We start from the raw sequence: 22,964 nt of genomic DNA on the forward strand, positions 1-22,964 counted from the left end.
GTCTCTCTCTCTCCCTCATTTATCTTTCCAACTTGTATCCGTATCACTCATAACAATACCTTTCCTCCTACTAAAAATTGGGCGGACACAAAAAATTATGACTGTGTGTAGAAAAAAAAAAAAAAAAAAATATGTCAAAGTCCATTGCACACGAGGCGTTATTCGCCTGACGCATGACTGCGTAAGAAAACGGCATCGTCTGATAATAGCATAACAGATGGAAACAAAAGCAACAAATCAAAAGTTGCGTTATACTGGCGTATATAGGCTCACTTCCCTTGGTTCTACTATATAGCGTAGGTCATAACGCAAACGAATCGACGCATCGTGGACAACTGCATAAGAACAGCATTCCATTTTCAGAATGTTCTAGAATGCGTCTACTGCGTCAAGGCGGCTGTCCAACCGTCCTACAATAATTCAAGCAAAATTAATGCTTCACGCTGACCATGCAACATAAGTTTTTTTTTCTTTTACTGTAGTATGATCTGTAATTATTTACAGCAAGCGTTCTTCAAGTGCACTTTTAGTTTGTATACAATTTCACTTTCTGCCTTCTTCTTCACCGAATTCTAACTCAATACAGCCGTCTCCCCAATTGCGAAGAAACTAATGGCTTTCAAGTGTAATTCAACAGTCTCACTTACTCCATAAAACTAACGGAACCATTTTATCACCGGCGACATACAAAAAAACATCTTCACATCTTTCAGACCTTCAGTCCATTTCACATCTTTGCTTTTATAATTGCTTCTGGCTCCGCATAGACGGAAACTCACAAAATCCGCTGCTCAGGTGTCGAGAAAATCGTCCCTCAAAGCTTTTTAGATAGACGTAGAATACTTGTTTTTAAGTTAGCCTTGGCGACCACCAGTAATGAGAAACTCCTGATTGATACGTATTCCAGGCTAGCGAATGAAATCCATAGCATCCAACATATTTGTCGTTATATTTCTCACAAAAAGAAGTCTCATAACCAATGTCACTTTGTCGTTACGTTATATTTTCTAGGATAAAACTGGGTACATAATTGCAATGTATGTTGAAGGTTTGTGTACAATTAGCGCGGTGAAGCGAGTTCCTGTTAATAGTTTGACTTCTCGCGAAAACATTGAAGCTATTTTTTCAGTGAAATTGAATCAGTGTTGAGCATCTTTATAATCTCCGATAAAATCATATAAACTATATGAAACAGGTCTCATTTTCCACAATCACCAGAATACACTAGTGATGTATTTTACAAGCTCATAATGAAAGAACCACACGGGACGCTGGCGGTGAATATTTAATCGAGAAGAGTGAGACGAATTTGAGTGATGCGCAGATTTAGAAGGAGACAAATAACGACGCTATCTTTACTTAATGTTGAACATAAAAAGTGCGTCATTAAAAAAACATTTTGGCGCCGAGGCGGATGTTCCTTTTGCCTTTTTCGATATCAAAGGATTCCTCGATTTCCCTCGCGTTTACAAAACCAGACAGACGAATCGTCCGTAATCAATCTCGAAAAACATTGATTCGCCTCTCGATTAATTCTTTGTCGAATACCCCTCACGAAATGGCTGAAGCTTGGTTATGAGTAGACACATTCAATCTGATCTCACTTTCTTTTTACACACTGAACATAATTTGTTTAACCATTCTCTATCGAATATGCGAAGTCGTCACATCCTGCTCTTTTCCAAACTCACTTGAAATGCCTAATATCTAAGTTTTCTACTCATGGTAGTAGTTTTTGGTCCAATCCAACCTGGTCTCGGCACAATCACCTGTTGCAGACTATACGCGAAATAGATTTTCAAAATGTGAGTCACGCTCGCTCAATTGTGGCATAGCCGAAGGGGTTCAGAGGCATCCGGAAGGGCCTAGTCCCCTATCAGTCTGGCTATGCCTGCAGTAATGGCGTCACTACTGAATGCAGCACATGGCTTTCCTTAGCTTTCTGTGGATGCTGCTCCTCTCGCTATCCTCATCGTCGACCTCATCCATACTGCTTCCCCTCATGGTTTTGAGCCGAAGCTGAAGAAGATCACTGCGGACACTGGGTCTCCTGGCGTTGGGGGTCACCATGCCGCACGCCTCGCTCAACCTTCTCCTCAGGGCCAGCTTACCGATATGCGTAGGCCTTAAGGACGTCGGTCCGTGACTCGCACTCACTTTCCTATGCAGCGACGGGCTCATCTCACTGGGTAAGCGCGCATTCTCGAACAAACACCTGAAGAGGACGTCCACGTTGTAGAACTTCTTTGCGGACGTCTCCAGGAAATTGCACCTTCTTGTCTGGTCGAAGGCGGCTTTAGCTTCATCCAGAGGAACTTGTCGGTTGTTGTCCTTGTCGCACTTGTTTCCTGCGATGACCATGGGAGGGCACTTCGTACCGTTTGCCGTGGTCTTGGTCGCTTGGATCTGTTCCCGAAGGCGAATTGCTTCTTGAAAGCTGTTCCTGTCGTCTATGCTGTAGACAATGATGAAAACATCACCTGAAAAGACACCAAAAAAATAAGAATATGATATTAGCATACAATATAAAGAGAATGTTATATTAAAAAGTTCTGCTACTTTATATGGTACGGACATTTAATCGATTTTGTACCATGTGTACAATTTTCAGTAAATCGTTTTAGCTAAGAAAGCATGTTTACACATGCACACAAAAACGAAAATCATATCACTAAAAGAAGTCTGGACTAGTTGCAGATTTCGACCATGATTGACAACTATATTGAGTACAAGCGTGACGAATTCGGGACGGGTGTATGTCTATTGGCGTATCATGTCTTCAAAAAGAAGCTGCAAATATTATGTGATTTAGTAGCTTAAGATTATTTACAAAACAACTTCAGGGTTCATCATATTTGCGAAGTATGTGCAAAGCAGATCGTATTAAATTGTGTGTGATGTGTAAAAACGCTCAAAATATTGCTGATTTCAATTACATTCAATCTATCTATAATTATCGTATAAAACAATAGTTTCACATCTTCATACGATAAAGACGTTATACTTTGCATTTCGATTAAAGAGAAAATGGTCAAGTATAATTAGTAAAAGTACTGGTAAATACTAAAGTGTAAAGGTGGTATAGTATACTGAATTCTTTCAAAACCGAAATGTTTATCACTAAGGAAAAAAAGGGGGGAGTTTAAAACCCCTTTAGTCTGCTTTAATCCTCATTCATATACGAGTGATTATCTTTTCGACATTTTAAAATTAGAGTCTTTCAAAACACCCCGTTTGATTTGCATGCGTACAAATGATCCGTTTCGTTAATGAAGCGGTGGTCAAAATACAATTATAAGCGGTATAATGGTCATTCACGTTGTTGATGGAACGTGTTTGTACCATAGAGATTGATGCTCAATACCAGAATTTTCGAAGTTTTTACTCTGATTAAAGGCGCGCTGTAACATATGTATCAACATTTGATACTTTTCTGTCGTGCACTTGTAGAGTGTGTGCAAATATCTTCTCGGGCATTTTCTCGTTTTCTGACTTAGCTCGAAGTGCAGAGGATTATGAAGAATTGAGGCAGTCCATCCAGGGGCTATTCTATCAAGGCAGATCCTGACTTTTGTCGGCCCATTCCTATTAACAGCGTGACGCCAGGAAGGTTTGTTTAAAATAAGGCTCCAAGCCCGCTGACCACAATCAGTGGCGTAGCGCGTGCAATGGGTGTAGTCGTTCAGAGGGCAGTGGCATCACGTTTATACTTTTAGTTTCGAAATTTGATGTCGGGAGGGAAGGGCATGTGCCCCATGCGCCCCATAGCTACGCCACTGACCTCAAAGTTACCTTCAAATGACTTGTTAAGTATACAATTAACATCTACGTGTGTGTCTCCACCTAAAATGAATTATATTACTTATGTTTTATGCATTTTGATTGCATTACATCCATTAACGATAGACACAGTTGGAATCATTTTTTCTTACCTCATTTCATTAAACGATTGTAATAACTCGTGATGGATAATGTTTATATCTTCTCACAACCTGTTTTAAATAAATCAGTTTTTGATCAAAGACGATAATTATTTGATCTTATTAACTCCGTTTATTTTTCTTAAGATATATTCATAAACTGAGTGATTTGTTTTTCTTGTAATAGACGTAGGGGACTGCAAAGCTTATACGGAATATTTGACATGTTCTCGACGTTAGTTATACAATGCTTCGAATCTAATTACCCTAGAAATATTCGGGGTGAGGAAACTTCCTTTCTCATGTTAAAAGGCAAAGCTATTGGTTATACCATTAAACGCAACGGAGTAAAAATCTCCCAAAGATAATCTAAATTGCTAATAGAAAGCCAATCGCACTCGACTGTAATGCATTTTGCTTTGAAGGAGATAGCAATCAGAGTAGCTTGACAGAATCAGAAAGTGCACACAGATTATCCGACTTTGTATAAATTGAGTTGAGCACTTCAATCTTTATACAGTAGATTCCCGATTAATCCAAAGGATGGGTGAAAGAAATTCAATACGAGCTGCATTTTAGTGTTTGGTAGATGCTTATCTTCTCTCAGCTTTTTTTGTTTGTGATGGTTTACGCGTGCTTGATATATTACAACGCAAGACTATGGGTAGAATTTGCAATCAACGATAACTATTCAGATTTTTTTTCCCGCTCTTATTTTTGGTCAGACTAAATAAAAAGTTGGTGTGATCGGTCGATTTTATTTTTAAACACTAAACTTTTGAGTCCATTAAATCTCGTATTGGCGTTGGCACTGTTTGGATTGTGCATCTGTTGATCACATAAATTCATAACAAATGCATTTCTCTACAATAGCATCTGCTTGGTATTTCCTAAGATTAAATAGAAATAGGAAACATCGATTTTCTCAAGACTTCCTTTGAGGTAAGAAAGATAAATAAGCTATCGTGCTGGCTTTTAGTCGTCATGATACTAACATGAGCTGAATAAACAAAGCTCCAATTTTTGTTCAGTTTTTAAAAGGCGTAGGAATATCTGAAATAACCATTGCTTTTTTCTTGATGTCAACTTGACATTTTCTCAGAAGAAAACAAGCTTCCTAATTTTCAAGGAGTCCTCTCAATAAAATTCAGATCATATACCAAGGAAAAATAATTAAATAAACATGATTTGCGCCCTCAGTTACCTGTCTACCCCTCTCTCTTTCACTCCCTCTTCGTCTCTCTCTCACTCTCTTTTTCCTAATTATTAGTTCACCAATAACGCTCACATGCACACTGAATGTTGACATTTACTTATTGCGAGTGATTTCGAGGTGAACATTAAGAGGTGTTGGGTAATACGAATCAATATGGCGCTGATGCACTCTAAAGGCTTCCAGAAAGAAAGAAAAAAGTAGAAAAACCAAACACCTTCTCATCTTAACTTTTTTGTATGAGGCACTCTTCCTAGACGCTACAAAGGACAATAGAAATGTCACTAGACTTTAAATAAATAAAACGAGAGAAACGCGCGCCAATGTTATTTTACATCCTACATTAGAAACAGAAAAAATAATGCGAGTGAATTTCCAGTCCATTGCTCTCATCCGATTCCTTACGTTTGATTAAATCGAACTGAAGCCTGCTATTTCGCCTGGGTAAAAGATAACACTTCCATCTATAAATCCATTCTTGAAAAAAACTAAGGGATAGTTTATTAAACAGATACTAAAGTAAAAGTTTAAAATAAATCTACTAATCAATTTATCAGGCCTTTTGTGTTTTCTTGACTGATCATGTATACAGTCAAGAAAACACAAAAGTTGTCATAAATATAGAACCCTTGACATGTCTCATGCACTGTCTTTCTTTTGTCATTAGTCAGATATTTACGTGAGGGTTTAAAGATATCAAAGTAAACGTTGAGAGGCTTTAAAGTTCATTCTTGATCCATTCTTCAGTTGAAAAATAAAGCTGAGGGATAATTCATTAAACAGATACTAAAGTAAATGTTTAAAATAAATCTACAAATCTATTTATCAGGCCTGTCATTTAAAAAAAAAATATATATATACAGGTGTTGGCTTTAATATACAGGTGACATGTGTATACACATGCCCCTTACTAAATCCGCTAAATACTTGTATCTTTTCTGTTTCTATGAATTCGTTTTTCTTCAACCCACTCCCCTTCTCCCCTTCCCATTCTCTCCCTTCTCTCCTTCCCTTTCCCTTTCCCACTCTTTCAATCTCGTTCTCTTTATTGAAGCTTGTTTGTAACCCTCTCTCCCCCTCTCTTTTGCTGTATTCTCTTTCTCTCAGCCTCTCTCTCTCTCTCTCTCTCTCTCTCTTTCTCTCTTTTCTCTATTCTCTCTCTCTCTCTATCTTTCTCTCTTTTACTTTCTCTGCACTCTCTTTCTCTCTGTCTATTCTCTCTACTCTTCCTCTCTCTCTCTCTCTCCCTCTTTTTTCTTCTCTATTCTCTCTCTCTCTCTCTCTCTTTTACTTTATCTGCACTCTCTTTCTCTCTGTCTATTCTCTCTACTCTTTCTCTCTCTCTCTCTCTCTCTTTTTTTCTTCTCTATTCTCTCTCTCTCTCCCCCCCCCCCCCCCCTCTCTCTCTCTCATTTACTGTCGCTGGATACGATACAGGCAGTGATGGAAGAGACTTGTATTTACCATGAGTGAGTATTCTCGAGCCCAACCCAAGTGGCTTCACGCCGCGGCCCCCACTCCAAAAACCTCGAGAGCACCATCACTAAAAATAGGCCACACTCCAGTACAGCAAGCCGGGAAATAGACGTTACTCGCTGTAGCCACTTATCTCGAACAATTTGTCAAGACTTCTCGCTCGTTTCGCCTCGTCATCCTAACATGTTTCACTTTTTGTCTTCCCCTGTTGCCTTTATTCTCATCGAATTTGTGTATTATTATGTAGCGCACATGAGCAGATGCCCTTACTGTTTGCTGTCATTATCTACGAGTGCCGAGTTAACGCGATAAATTTGTCATTTTCATGTTCTGCAGACTATTGAAATTAGATGACACATTTTCCCGCCAGCACTTAAGATTCGTAATTTGTCACACATGTTATTTCCTTAACTCTCCTTATTTTGAGATGAAAATCCATTTATAAGCAGGAAATAATGTGAGGTCTTCAGTGACTAAGCGTTCTCTTTAGATCTATGTGGGGGCTATACTGTAATTTGTCATGTGTCTATCTTAAACTTTCTAAAGCAAGTTGGATCACACCAATTAATTCTCCATTGTATGCGCTTCGAGAAAATTCAACGTGAACATTTAGAAATGTGCAAGCTCAAGAGAATGATGAATGAGAAGATATTAAACATATTATTAAGTACCAAAAATGCCCCCAATCCCCAAAGAAAAAAAAATAGGAAAGGACAGGAATGCTTTACGAGGATATGTTTGGACAAAATTGAGCCGCATTATTCATTTACCTGTTTATCGTGTTTAAATTTGATGTCATTGTAGATTTCAAGTAATGAACCTCTAAAAGCGGATCGGGGGGGGGGGGGGGGGGGGGGGTGGGGTGGCGGTGGGTGTGGGGTTTGTAGCGATGCGCGCCCCTGCAAAATACAATCGGGTATACCTTATAAGCACGTTGCATAAGAAAGGACAAAATAATTTATTCCTAGCCAACTTACGCCCTTCGGAATGAACCTATATCCTGTCATGGATTTTCGGATTGGTTCCTTCTTTCCCGACTAGAGAATCCCAAATTCACCATTTCACTACACTTTCTCTTAAATTCAATCAATAATGAGTAAAAAGCTGAGGGACCTGGACAGATGTATCGAGATTGAAATAAATCAATATTCACCCCCAATTCTTTTACGACGATTACCATAAATCAATAGGATTATTCGTGAGCCCACTTTCCGCCCCATTCTGGTCTAGTTAATCAGATAGCATAATTGTTTCGTAAGAGTTGTTCTTTTTAGCGTTTTGGAAGAGAAATTTTAGAAATGATTATGGTGAGGAATTTCCCAAGGGCTCGGTATGCATGGCAAAGCTTACGTAGTTGTTGTTAGATTTTATGGCAAAGCGATGATTTGAATTACAGTTAAACGATATCTATTATTGATTGAATCGATTAGTTTATCTAACCATGTACGTGTAATTAAGGACTGCATGGATTTTTTTCTCGTAATTCTATTACTATGAAAGAGGTTATTGTAACTCGTATGGGATATACTTTTCATTTATTGTGCGTCGTAGGTCAGAAAAGGTTCTCTGCCCCCTGTAGTTTAAGCAGGGTTTTAGTGATAACAAAGTTGTTGCAATAGGCCTTTTTTGTTTTGTTTTACAAACCTTCCTTTCTAAGTGATTTATAATGCAAATGAAACAGAAAATATAATTTCTGTTATACCGTATACATGCTGACTACTACCGAGGAATCGGTTGTTGTCGCAGTAGTATTAGCAGGAGCAGCAGTAGCAATAGTAGTAGAAGTAGCAGGAGCAGCTGCTGAAGTAGCAATTGCAGAAAAGGAAAATGCACTTATGATTGCATTAGGGAATCTTTGTAAGGAAAAGGATAGCCAATTTGAAAAGAGAAGAAGAAACATTTTGGTATATTACTCGCAGTGTTCGTTTGATTTTGCATGCGATTCATGATTAACCTATTTTAGATCTTGCCCTTTTCTTAATGGCGTATCGAGGGGTAAGCTGTCACGTGCTCTGTCAGGTGGTACTTTCCTTTAGGAAGCCATTATTATTCAACAAAATCACCAGGAATCCAATAAAACGCTCTCATTTCATTGCCTCCCGTGGCCCGGTGGGAAGCCCTCAATGGGGACACGTCGAGTTTTAAATGGTGAGGGTAGAGTGCTGGAGGGGAGGCAGCACCCCGTCAGTTGAAAGAGGGTCAGGTTAAAAGCCTGTGACACGTGATTTGGGGTGACACTTGACTATCAAGGGCACGAGGTGCGGTGGGGGCGACACTCGGGGCATGGCGTAGCCCCATTGCGGGGCTGAATGATTAATCTCGAGCTGATTTGGGTCAGGTCCTTAAGCATGCCGGTATATATTTACACAAAAAGCAACAGTATATATTCATTGAAGACGAAACTGTTAAGACAACTTTGTAGCTTGATCAGAACAGACACAGATAGGAAATCTAATATAGACCACAGCGACGCCACTGGTCCATAGAAAGTTTGAGTGCTAATAATAATGATATTCAGTTCTTGTATAGCGCATATCACATTATATAACGTCTCTATGCGCTTCCAAAGAGCTTTTGAAATTATTACCCTAGCTTTAGCTCTGGCAGCCGCAATCAGCCCACAGTGCAATTCAAGGAATAATCCTACCAGGTATCCATTTACCTCACCTGGGACGAGTGTGGTAAATGTATAAATCAATATCTTGTTAGATAGGCATTCTGGCAATTTTTTCGCGTATCATAGGTTACGAGGAATATTATTTTGTATCGAACTTCATCTTGTTAAGAGACATTTGTTTTGTGATACACATTTTGTTTAAATCATATACAGTCATATAAATTTGTTAAAAGAATCCTAATTAGCTGGATCAGTATTCAGTATACTTCTAAGGCCTTCGGAAGTTCAGAAAATACGGGCCCTGATGAATAATTCTAGCGCAGAACCCTTGCCACAAAGTTAAGGGACATCAGAAGCTAATAGAAACCCCCATCTAATCCCAAGCTCGGCAAGCAGGTGAGGCAAATGAGTATACCTGGTAGGATTATTCCTTGAAAGGCACTGTGCGCTGATAACGGCTACCGGGCAATCATTTCCAAAGGTCTTTGCAAGCGCATATGGACGTAAACAAGAATTGAATATTATTTTTAATGTTCTATTTGTCAGAAACCCATGCCTGAGAGGGAAAAGTAATCTTGATCACTATTATGGTCATTACGTCTCTCCTCCCCGTAGAACTAATTAAGATATTCAATTAAACATCCTAAGGTTAAACAGCAAACTTGTGTTTCTCAGTAACAATAATAATTAATGGAATTGTTTCACGCAAGCTGTCTTTTGCATGCATATTTAAACGCTTATCGCTCTTCCGGTTTCAGTTACTTCTTAAAAAGTATTGCTTGGAAGGTGCTGATGTATCGTTTATTGAAAGCCAGAAGGGTGTTAAATCATTATAATTTCGCATACGATTGCCTAGAGTCAATGTCATTCTGTCTTTTAGCAGATGTTTTGTACTGTGATTTCATTTTAAGCAACCCTTCTGGGTAGGGACCACTTGGGACTCGGTTCCGTGTGGTGGGGCGGCGCCGGCCGGGAACTCTTGGCGCCTCGTCTGAAACTGTGGGCATGGCAAGCGGATTAGAACGGACTGGAGAATCACATTGGAAGTTTGGACAATTACGAGGTGTTGCGCAGACATTGGCTTCTCAGATTGCGTTAAAAGAATGATAAATGTGCGATTTGAGTAATCTTAGAAACGTTAGATGGGTTGATTATGATTTCACTCAACTCTAAAAGGGTATGACTTTTTTTTTTACCATGTGTAGTCCTTTAAATTCACTTCCTAATACATTTTCTTTCACCTTTGTGCGTATGTGTGTGTGTGTGTGTGCGCTCTCACCTCAGCATTCTTGTGGGGTTTTATGTGCGCTTCACATACCCCTTGTGAGGCATTTTTACTTTGTGGGGTATTTTTTCAGGACCCCACAGAGTAAAGTCTTTCAAATGACTGTATATTCGGTGTCCTATGCCCTGCGGGGCATTAGAAGTGGTACCCCATAAATGACTTTTTGTGAGCGTGTGCTAAAACTTGCACACTTTTTTATGGTAACATCGTAAGCACACCGCCGGGTTGTTATCGCCAGGTTGTACATACCCCACTAGTAGGGGACCACAAGGTATATCTGGAACGCACAGAAATACCCCACAATCAGGTGCCCCACAAAGGCCCTGATGTGAGAATGTGTGTGTGTGTGTGTGTGTGTGTGTGTGTAACAGAACGATTGTATCCTGTTATGGTTGTGTGGATAAACAATAACATTGCAGACTACTTTAATATTGATCTGGCTACTTCCACTTCAGCTGTTCCGTAAAATGCAAGAGATGTTTTCAAAAGAAAGTTCTATGTACTATGACGTAGAGATTTTTGAACACAAAACTTCAACACGTACATGCAGCTAGTTTCTGAAGGTTTAAAAGTACAAATCCCGTGAGTCTGACCTTTTACAATATTTCTACATGGGTTCATCTCAGAACTTTCTCAAAATGTTAAATGATGTAGGAACGAAAGATGGAAAACTTCAATATTGCTCCGGATATTGCTACAGAGAGTAAGGGTAAGAACAATAGAGAAGACTGGTATGTATCAGAAGAAAGTACAAATGCTAGAAGACAAAGTCAGAAGGAGTAAGTATAAATGTGTAAAAAAAATCAAGCATAACTAGAGAACAAGCTGAAAAGGAGGAAAGAGCGAGCGAAAAACGCAAATCGACATGATTTATCTCCGTAATTTCCCTCCGATCGCTGGACATCATGTCACAATGATCGATTGGATATCGGTACTGCGCAGACACGCGTCCACCATTTTACAATCGTCTGATTTGGACGCCATTTAAGAAGTCACGTGCCACTTCCATCACAGCGGCGATGCTTCGCGACAAGATGTGGAAGATGATGACTCTATCTTTAAAAAGAAATCCGAGGAGAGAAAGAACTTTTATTGAGCGAGTGTCCTTATCAAATTGAACTTTGATTTAGTTTGACGAATTGGGTATCTCATAAAACAATGTTGCCGTAAATTTTGGACGTTTCGAAGAATGTTCATGATTAAGACTAGTGTATTGAATTCCCCATTTATACAATAGAATGAAATCCTCCTGGAAAGTATTCACGAAAGCAAGGTTAGTGAGTGACGTACGTTTGATGGATGAAAACCTAAAGTTTGTAATTAAGATTTGATAATTCCCCTGAGAGTAACAGTGTTTTTTTTTTTACTGCCTCACTGGCGTAAACTCGCAAAATTGTCTTCAAAGGTATACTGACCGCAAATGGATCATGCAGTTAGATTACAATATACGTCAGGGAAATGACATATTTGAATGATTATACTGGTTGTTGGGCTACCCTTTGTTTTTAAAGAAAAGTGTTAGTTTCCATTCGATTGAAAATGCTAATTTAGTAACTGTTCCAGCCGTTAAGCGAATATTTTAAAAGCGGTGTTGCACGATGTAGTTAAAGGGGGGGGGGGGGGTGGGTGAGCGGGGTCTAATCGGGACGTCAATACGTCTAGTCTTTAAAAAATGGGGGGCGTTCAACCCCCAGCCCCCTCCCCCTTATTCCGCAGACTCTGTATCATTATTCAACGTGTTGAAATTTTCGCCTTGCGGTCCGCTTTTTTTATCGACCGGCGTCGGCTCGGGGGCCTTTGCGTGAAGACGGCCGCAGGTATGGACTTTATCACGCATAGTCAAATAAGATGAGAAGAAACGAAGGGCTAGATAGGTTTCGAAGTAAGCTCGAAGTGTAGAGAAAAATAAATTGTGGCGGGCGAGCGAAACCACAACGCTTCTGACCTGCAGACACCTTACTTCGTTTCGGCTTGTATCAGAATATTTTAAGCAGTATTTTATCGCATTTCCTTTCGCGCCAAATTTTAGCGGAGCAGGACAATTGCATATCAGTGTATATGATAACAGCAGGGCCTAGTTCACTGTGCATAACATTATTTTAGCAATTTCGGATGCGTTGTAATAGATTTTGAGATAAAATTGCTTTACGTAATATGATCATGTCACACTTTCTCCTATACATCAGCCGTTGACCTATTTATCAAAGGAATAAGCCTATATTGTTTCCATTTTCAACGTATAATAGCGAATCACAATAATAATAAACTAATGTGTACCACGGGTAGACACATCAGGCTACTGCTGTTTTTGAGAGGCCAATGCAAGCAATTATTACTACCCAGAATTGTAAGGTAGCCTACCCATTTAATAAACCTAGGTTAAAATAAACGCGGGCCAGGCACCTTGTCCAAGAATTTCATCGCCAAGGAAGGATCACACATGGGAACTCTCTTATGAACACGTCTTAAATCAAACTTAAAGAGAAGGTCGAGTTCTGGGGAGAGGTGAACAATAATTTGGGAGCGTTATCATTGTTATCGTGCAAGTGTGGAAGAACATCAGAGTAAAAATGTCCCCTGAAAAGCATGTCTCTTCAAAATGCCTTCATATCCTAAATATGACGAGTAACAGCTTAAAAATGAGGCCCGATTTTAATGCCACACGTTTGTATAGTCCTGTATACATATTCCTGTGCTAATTACTTTACCAAGACTGGGGCCAATTTCTTATCATTCGATGACTCCAGAATTTTGCAGTACACACGAATACTTATATGGTACATGATCGACTTTTTATGATTTATTCCACACCGTTTCTTTCACTATGCAATCGCATGACCAGAACTCAACTTTATCTTTAAAATGTTCCATTGCAGATGGATATCAGAGTCGAGTGATGAGGAGTAGGACGATTAAACAGAAAGAGGCAGGTTTCAAGCATCCACAGGACAATGTAAAGTCTGAAACAGAGAGGTCAATGTAGAAGAGTAAAGGAACTGGAGGCACGTGAAAAGACAAATAGATCTACATCAAAGGTGAAAAAGTCAAGTTGAGCCAACGGAAGGCTGACGAGGCAGAACAAGGAGCAAACGATAAGGCTGAAGAATAAGAAAGAAGACAATTACACATCAATACTATAGACTAGTAGAAAAGGAAGAATCCAGCGTTTCATTATAAAACAATGAATCAATCATTTTCCCAGGCTCCTCTACCTCGAAGCAATTAGGATGAAGGAAGAGAAATCAACGGCTACCAGAAGAGGAAGAAAGGAGACAGTCACACAATAAGACACGGACGGTTAGGAAAGATAAAAAGTCAAAAAACGTCACCGATTTTTTTTTCTCGCTCGGTTCTTGAAGTCGCGTTTTGGAGCCGCAGGCACCGGTGCGTGTTTACTGTATAATCAGCAATCTTGTTAAGGAGCATCGATAGTCACTCCCGCGGGGCAATCACGATCCAATCGCACATATAATCCCTCCGAGGGATTTAGACACTGAAGCATAGCACACATTGGCGTAGCCCCCCCCTTGAGGTAGACGGGTAAAGTGCCCCTCCCCGTCCCCATCGTGAAACACCCCCTGGATCCCAGCAGCGCCCTTCTTCTATGCAACGAAGGGGAAAGACATGATGAAATTCCAACATCGTCAACTGACAATGATTTCATTTGGATAACGCAGCAGAGACCTGACGTTTCATTCATTCAAACAAGAACCCCCGGCATATGAAATTAACCGGTTATGCCCATTATGCAAGGAATCAAAGATGCATAAATTTTCCTTTGCACGCTCAGGTAAGATACCATCGCCTCAAACCATTGAACACGTGACAAAGTCATGACCGAGACACCCTAAGACACCAAGGCACATGCATAGTGCATGACAACTCACAACTCCAACAATTGCCGATTCCTCGCCTGTTTTATACTTTAAAACTAAGCTGACTATCTAACGCCATAAACCATAAGAAACCCAAAGACACGAATATATACATCTGGTTGTTAAGTCCCAAGGGTTTTAAGCGGACACCATGATACATCATCTACATCATGAATGTGACACTAGGATTTTTAAATAGAAGGTTAGAAATGTTCGACAAGGCGATTGGCAAAGTCTTTTGTTGAAATCTGGAGGATTTTTGTTTAAAAAAAGAAGAAGTAATGGACAATTTTTCCAGTAATTGCATTATAGGTTGCACTGACTGACTCCTCATGCAAAATTTTAATAGATAATCCTAAGCATGGTCCCCCTGAAAAATGAGTTCTGAACAGTGCAATATGTGTTTAAATGCGTAATAGTAGGATGGTGATTAAGTGATTAATGCGACGTCTAATGAAATCAATCTCTGATGAATGTTTTTGATAAGTCCAAACAAACATCTGAAAGTGAGAGTGAACAAACTATTTGTTGATTGTCAAAGACTTTTGGGATAAATAAAGAGCAACAAAAAGTATAATTTTTTTTCTTTTGATTTAGTAGAAAGTTTTTTTTTATAAATTATTTGTATTACTTGTGCTCTCACCCACAACAAAAAATTAAATCCATTGCTGGAGGAGTAAAAGCAAAATTGAAATAAAATATTGCAAACAAAAAAGTGAGCTATACGGGTTAGAAAACAAGTTTATAATAAACAAACATAAATATGAAGAAAAAAATCAGAGATAGAAAACAAATTCAGGTAAAAAATTGAAAGAAAACTAGGAAGGACTGGTCGAAGTAGAGCCTAAAGGCTAGAAAACCGATCGTAGACAGCCCATATTATCTTATTAGAAAAAAAAATCAAGGTATGTACGGTTGTTCGCTGCTTCCAACTTCGGTATATTATCTGTTGAAAATTCAGACTTGACACCCACCCCAGCAAAATAAAAAAAACTCTAGCCTCGGGTGGACAAGGCGAAGGCGATACTCCGACCGAGGCCGACGTAGAGAAAAAAATATTTCAGATGTCAATGTTTATCGCTTTGAAATTTCACTTGGAAATAAATCTATACCCGAATTATTTTCGTTATTACGGATATTGTAAGTAAAGCTCCCCCATATTGTTGGTACATGTCTCTATCTATAAGCCTATAGTACAAACAAATTGTAGTTCAAATATAAATGATTGACCAGTTGAAAAAATGAGAAATTGTTGTCAAACATTAAATCTTTAGGAAACCTAAAGACAAACCTCCGTTTATTTGAAAGCGACGGATAGTTACTGGAATCATATAAGAATCGGGCAATTTGTGATTAAACCCGATTCGTTTGCTACCATTTCTACCATGCTTTTAACAAACGTTGGTTCTGCACCCTTTTTTCTTATAATTTCAGTACAATACGAACAAGAATTATGAGCAACTAAAGACTTCTTTTCGTACAGAAATTATTGCTCAATCGTCGCAGTATTTATTTATTTATAAACAGCGCTATGTGGAAAATATTCCCATGTGTTAATTGTCCAGCAGAGTCTGACATTATTTCGTTCAGCATTGATTTTTTCGTCCTCCATATACTGGTTAACATAGAGTGTAGGCGGCTGTCTCAAAAGGCTAGTCATGGACCGACTGACCTACTATGCATCCGGTCTGGCGGTCTGGCAGCCGCTTCAACGCTTAGAATCGATCGCTGCGATCGAATGAGCATGCTTGTTCATGCAACATTTATGTGCGAGGTGCAATGGAGAGGAGGACGATGTCCACTGCCAGACCCCCCCCCCCCCCACCGGGCGGCCACTTGGGGTCAGTTTGCCGTGTTGGAAACCGGTTGTATCATCATCATCATCAGGTCGAGCAGAGGGAATCGAAAACGTGAATGGCAGTCGAATTTTTGCCCGAAATTTGGCGCGCATTTATAGCAGGATCTACAGTAGATGTGGACTTATCGAAGACGCGTCATAAGGGGTGCTTAATGGTGGAGCGAGGTATCTAAGGACCTTTTAGTTCAAGCTTAGGTGTTAAGTACGACAGCAATGAAAATATTACATTGAGTAATTTAATCCCATGTTGAGGGACGCAAATCTCACTTCAAAAGAAACTTAAGAAACACCTGATATCCTAAACGAATCAATGATTCATTTTGTTGAGGAACTTGAGCAAAAATTATACTCCCAAACCAGAATGTTAGGATATTATTTGATAAAAGAATAATTCATTGAAGTTTACACTTCACGCTCCATAGAGAGAGATGCATGTGGTTTAATGTTGCAGTCTCTTAGCAATACGGAGTTAAGAGCTTGTATGACAACAGTGCCCGGAGATACAATTACCAGTCTCTCTCATTTTTGCAACCATAATGCAAACTCGCCCCTAAGCGATTTTGACAGCTCGTTCCACTGGCAGTTAGGCAGTTATAACAACATCACAGAAAAACACTTTTAATTGTGATCCGCAAGAAAGTGCGGAGGGGATAAAAGGAAGAGAGAGAGAGAGAGAGAGAGAAAAAAAAACGAGCGATAGAATGGGTGAGAAATATTGAGAGAGAGAGAAAAAGAGAGAGAGAGAGAAAGAGAGAGAGAGAGATATATATATATATAATATATAAACAAACTTAAGGGGAAAATAGATAGAGAAAGAGAGAAAGAGAGAGAGAGAGAGAGAGAAAGAAAAAAAAAAAAAAAAGAATGTGAGAGAGAGAGAGAGAGAGAGAAAGATATATATGGACACAAACTTAAGGGGAAAAATAGATAGAGAAAGAGAGAAAGAGAAAGGGAGAGAGAGAGAAAGAGAGAGAGAGAGAGAGAGAGAGGAACGAGAAAGAGAGAAAGAAAGAAATAAAGAATAGGAATATAATACAATATCCTTGGTACATTCAGGATATATTAGGCTAACTCTATCCGTAAATAAATGATGTATGATGAACGATATACAACCTGAAGCTAGAAATGTATTTTCTAAAAAAATTAATCTAGCGCACTTTTTTTAGAGGGCAATAAAATAAACCGGAGGAATCCGGAGAAAAGTTTTATAGAATTATGGCACAATATCCTGATTAGAAATGTCAGAGGTATCTTGTATCCGATAAAGACAGAGAAGTCAAGGTTTATGTTATTGGCATTTAACATTTAAAGGGCTCTACTTATTTACTTGTAAGGACTCATACACTGAATCCTTCAATTTGATATTTTATTGTATGAACTTTAAAAAGAACTAACGTCACTAGTTGAACTCTCAGCTTTAGCAAAATTGCACAGGACAAAATGATGATTACTACTACTAATGCTGCTGCTACTACTACTACTGCTACTACTACTACTACTACTACTACTACTACTTCTACTGCGACTGCTACTGCTTTCTTGCATAGCGTTCATTTCTACTACACTTATGACTACCTGCATACCAGGGGCGGTATTCTGAACCCTGTGTTATCTCTAATATTGTTGTATCTTTGCCCGATTTTAGCATGGCTACCATTACAATTTTTAGGGCATTAATACCTGCCAGGTACCCATCTACCACGCGTGGTTCTATTGTGGCAAATGCTGATTTATGCTTGTCAAAGGATGTTCGTGATGCGACAGGGACTCGAGCCCCAAATCTTGCGATCGTTTGACCGAAGATCTATCCACTAGCCAACGACACCTCTATATACATCAGAATTTCGATACGGAAACATATAGCCTCACTCTTTGTAATATATATGATAACAAATAATCATAAAGGCCCTTATATAAAAAGATGGTTACACAAGGGTATTTATTTTAAAGGAAGGGAGTTGTATTGACACTACTTCAGAGTTACGAATACCACCATCTGCTGCCCACAATGGCCCGACGTTTTGACAGCCATGTCCCACAATGCATCACCAATTGCAGGACGCGCGTGTGATGGTGTTTTGAAACAGGGACCGGAAATCGCTCTATGTACGCCCTCATCGAAAGGTGACGCAATAGAAAATACATTACAGCAGCGGTATAGTACCATATGCCTTTAAGTCATCATATTCACTACAAGTTTCCTGCTGGCATGGCTGTCGGTTAGATAGCGTATTTCGAAGAGAGCTCTCGAGTTTTTTAAATAATTCCTCGTGTCTGATTGCAGACGAGGGCAAGGCTTTGGGCGGTCATTTTTCATCTTACACTCATATCATGTTCTCTCCTTTCAAATGCCTCCCATCCATCTAGTCATCTTTCATACCTCTACTTTAATCACCAGGAAAATGATACCATCCACCCCCCTCGAAGACGTCATACGGCGGCTTGTGCCGTAATCCTAGACGTCGTGGTCACGCTGACGACAATTTTTTTTTTTGTTTTTTTTTGTTTTTGTTTTTACTTCATTCCACTTCAATATACTTTGCCGCGCTTTTGCTGATTAGTGTGTTAGAGCACATCCTACGGACAACAAACATCAAGAAGTACATATCCATCACGATAATGAGTCGGGGAAGGGGTATGGTATTGCCTGGTCCACCTGAGGCTCAGAGAGGAAGAATCAGAAGGCAAAAAACGATAGACAGGAAAAAAAAAAAAGAAAATTGAAGAAGAAGAAGTAGTATTAGCAAGAAGAAGAAGCATTTAGGAGAAGAAGAAGAAGGATACGGAGAGGAAAAAGAAGAGGGGAGGAGTTGGAGGAGAAGAATAAGAATAAGAAGAGGGAAAAGGGGAAATAAAAAGACGGAGAAATGAAGAAAAGGAGAGGAAAAAAGTTAGGAGAAAGATGACACAGAAGAAACGGAAGAGACAGGAGAAGAAGCAGAAGAAGAAGAAGAAGAAGAAAGAGAAAGAAAAGGAAGAGGAACGATGAAGAAGAAGAAAAACCCATTTTAAGTGTACGTTTTTAGGTCTTCTTACAATCCCTTCTCTACTTCTTCTACTTTATTACATAAAAGCATACGGTTCCCCACTTGCTCCTGGGTTACTTAATACTTTATTATATCGATATCATTAATTCGCCGTAGTCGGTACGCGATAGATCGCGATAGCGTGTTTCACCTCCGGCAGTTTGGATCAAAAACCGAAACAAATCCGGCGATACAATATGCTTCCTTCTAAAAAAAATGACGTTACACAACTTTTGCTATTGCAGACACTGGAAACTGTTCCTGTTTGATGCGGAATATACTGATAGCTGTGCATTAGATTTACATCGTGGCCCATTATACTCCATAACATTTCATCTTTTGACGATGATCAGTGCTATTTGTATCAGTAATTTATTCTTCAATGAATGCCAATAGGATAAACATAATCGGCATTTCTCCTGCCAAATGTCCTAACGAAACATAAGATTGTTCATGTCTTATCGTGATATTGTCATTACCTACCTACAAAGATATTATTTAGAAGTATCTGTTTGTCTTTATATCTGCAAAGACATTCTTACTTCAAAGGCTTACAGACACAATTTAATAATTTCAACTCAAGCCGCAAGCTTTCGTACTCCCCATCTGATTCATTCTCTCTCTCTCTCTCTCTCTCTCTCTCTCTCTCTCTTTCTCTCTCCATCTATCTCTTCCACTCTATCTCTCTCCCCCTCTCATTTGCCCCTTCTTGTCTCTCCAGTTGCGATGTCTTCATATCCCATGTCCCAGTTACTTTGAACCTTCTCTCCGTCTCACTCAAGTCAAAAAAATCACTTATATCAGTAAAAGACCAACCGAGCCTATGGCATATAAATGAACATTATTTTGGTCATGTCGACTTCCGAATTGATATTTTAAGAGAGATGACGGATAATGGATAAGCTAAATGTTAAAGGTACTAGAAGAGCCCCTTTTTTTAATATGGTGTTAATACGCCCAAAACATTTTTTCATATGTAAATAAACATTGCAAATTTCTTATTTGTGTGTATCAAACGGATTTCCTAGATGGAAAAAATACATATATTTGTCATATACTACAACAGAATATAGCTGGCTTCAAACCTTCCAATCGATTATGTTATAAATCAATTTCTTTCTTAGTTGAATACCTTACACAATTTTAAAATATAGAAGCCTTCAAACTTCCGGCCTCTTCTCTTCTAAAGTCATACAGCAACGAACGACTTGAGAAAACTGGACAATAGAAATGTTACATCGTTAAGATCAATACCTTTATCTCTGCAAAACTCACTCTTTAATATAGGTCGAGAAAATTAAGTTGCTCTTACAAAACATTTATTTTTTTATCATATACCATACGTCCGTTCGAACAGGTGGTGCTCATTAGCGATAGGCAGAATCATGCTATCCATTTGCAGACCAACAATGTCCCCTGGGTGGTAGGATGAGAAATTGCAGGAATGATATCGGATCCCCCAATCCTGTAAGCAACTGTCATCGCCTCAATCTCTGACGAACCTTTATACCCCACCGCCTTCGAGGGGTGTCGAAGTATTCAGGATTGGAGAAAAGGGGGCGAGGTGGTAATCATCTTTATAATTCAATTAAATCCAAATTATATTGATTAAAATCCAAAGAAATTTGCTCAAGAGGTCGAATTTGTCGTGGGGGGGGGGGGGGGGGTATTAAAATCTTGCCAAAATTTTAACTTTCTAGTTTCTAGATTGTACGAGACCGCGAAGCTAGCGATATAAATGTCTGATATTTTCTTAGGAAGAAAAATATTCCATAATCAAAATAAATTATTAAAACAAATTAAATACAAGTCAATCATCTTCATGGCCGAGTATGGGATTGCAGTTTACCGAATATAAGTATTTTTAATAATTGTACCTAGCTGAGCCCCCCCCCCCCCCCCGCGCCGCCTCGTACGCCTATGAACACATCGATTGAAATAATATACTTAATTCTGTAATAAGTCTGATTACATAAAATGAACTCCGTTCTTTATTTTGATATACATAATTCATTTTAATCATTATGATAAAAATAGGGGGTCAACTGCCCCTGCACCCTCCCTCCCAGTATCTCCGTCGTCCTACCCGCATTAATCGATTAGGAAACTGGGCAAGTGTAATCAAAAGACCAAAGGGCTGATGAATGAAAACTAGGAAGATATCAGTACGGTCTTCTGAGGTCATTAGTAGTTAGATGATGAATTGGATGATCATTTCTATCGCTGAAATGTTTGTCCTTACAAAGTGACCGGAAAAGAAGTGACCCAATGAATAACGAGTCTTGTTCTTGTGCGTATCAAATCACTGACAAATTGCCCATCCTTCATTTTGCGCAGGAAATCGCTGTAAATCTTTTGTGGATGTTCTTGAATAATTTAATGACCTGTCTCTGTGTAATTTAAACGAAAGATAATGGGAATCTCTTGTTACTAAGCAACGCAGCTAGTATTACAAGCACGGTGTATTATTAAAATTGACCGAAAATTGACTCTAGTATGCTCTTATTTATGTAGGCCTTTGTACATTGGAAGTAAAGAACAATAATATGACTATGATATAATGAATAAGCATCCCAGACTTCGATTTAATGTGGCGATTTGTAATATAGACTGCGTTATAAAATATATATTCCCTTACATCACACATGGAGAGTAAAAACAAATATGAACAAAATAAAATGTGACGTAGTGATTTCTAAAGGAGACTAAATAATAAAATCAAAGTAATAAAGGCAAAACAATTGTATAATGCTCAATGATGAAACAAATCTGTGACTTCATGATTTCTAACGAATAATAAGTTGTTATAGGAATGTTTCTCATATCTAAAGGCTTATCATACATGAACAGACTTTAACAGAAGCAATTACATAATGATTTCGAACGAAGACGAGGTTACAAAACAAGATTCTCGATTTCTCCTTCAATTAAGCATCACAAGAAAAGGACATCCCAACAGGATGGTGAAACTAAAATAGGTCACGAGTCATGCCCTTGGTTTAAAACTGTGAAGATGATGGGAGCAAGTGGCGCATGAATATTACGGTGTCGTTCGCAATCAGAAATTACCGCTCCCAGTGAGTGTCGGGAATCGCGTGTGCTAGGATACCGGAGGCGGTACAAAAGACACGCGAACGTGATCATACTACCATGTTCCCCATAGACCTAGCTCATTCATGTTACTCACGGACATCAGCCCAATGCGAAACGAAGCATGGTTGTCGTTTTCTTTACTTATTAGACCGCCATTTTTTGTTATGTTGCCGATCAGGCCCCAGTGGAATTGCCGGATAATCATCTCCGAGCCCCTCCAATATCTGATCATAAAGGTGCCCTTGATTCAATGAACTTATGAGTGGATAATGGATCTAACACCCACACTTGTGGTAATTGTACGTGCGTTAATATACTTCCGGAAAAAACAATGAAGTAATTTGCAAAATGCGAAGTAAATGACACTGTATCCAACAGTACCTTCATTCAATAATGTAATTGTGAAAAAAGGAAATGAAACGCGTAAATCAAACGTGTAAATCATTTTTACTACTTATTTAGTGTTGTGGCCTATTATTTAGTGTTTTGGTCGGTAAATGGCTTTTAGATGCGCAACTTCGGTTAGCTTGCTTTGCTATCATTTCACCCTTCCATTTCACCCCTGCATGCCCTCACCTCCCTTCTGCATGTAAGCTATCAT

At 39.0% G+C, this 22,964-nt stretch overlaps 1 protein-coding gene across 1 annotated transcript; it reads right to left on the reverse strand.

Annotated features, from left to right (window-relative positions):
- Positions 1 to 1,194: 1,194 nt before the first annotated feature.
- Positions 1,195 to 22,964, reverse strand: LOC578089 (dexamethasone-induced Ras-related protein 1). Its single transcript, XM_030985126.1, has 2 exons — positions 22,940 to 22,964; positions 1,195 to 2,480 (listed from the first exon to the last, which is right to left on the reverse strand). The coding sequence occupies exons 1-2, from the start codon at positions 22,962 to 22,964 to the stop codon at positions 1,909 to 1,911; spliced, it is 597 nt and encodes a 198-aa protein (XP_030840986.1). The 3' UTR covers positions 1,195 to 1,908.

This window comes from Strongylocentrotus purpuratus, unplaced genomic scaffold, assembly GCF_000002235.5.
Source record: "Strongylocentrotus purpuratus isolate Spur 01 unplaced genomic scaffold, Spur_5.0 spur5_scaffold_14, whole genome shotgun sequence".
NCBI classification, from domain to species: Eukaryota; Metazoa; Echinodermata; class Echinoidea; order Camarodonta; family Strongylocentrotidae; genus Strongylocentrotus; species Strongylocentrotus purpuratus.

What these genes read in the sequence shown, in the direction of transcription:
- LOC578089 (XM_030985126.1), bottom strand. Translation starts at nt 22,964, where the DNA reads ATGATAGCTTACATGCAGAAGGGAG. An exon ending in AGCTTACATGCAGAAGGGAG is followed by an intron (nt 2,481 to 22,939) that starts GTGAGGGCATGC and finishes GTGTCTTTTCAG; the next exon opens with GTGATGTTTTCATCATTGTC.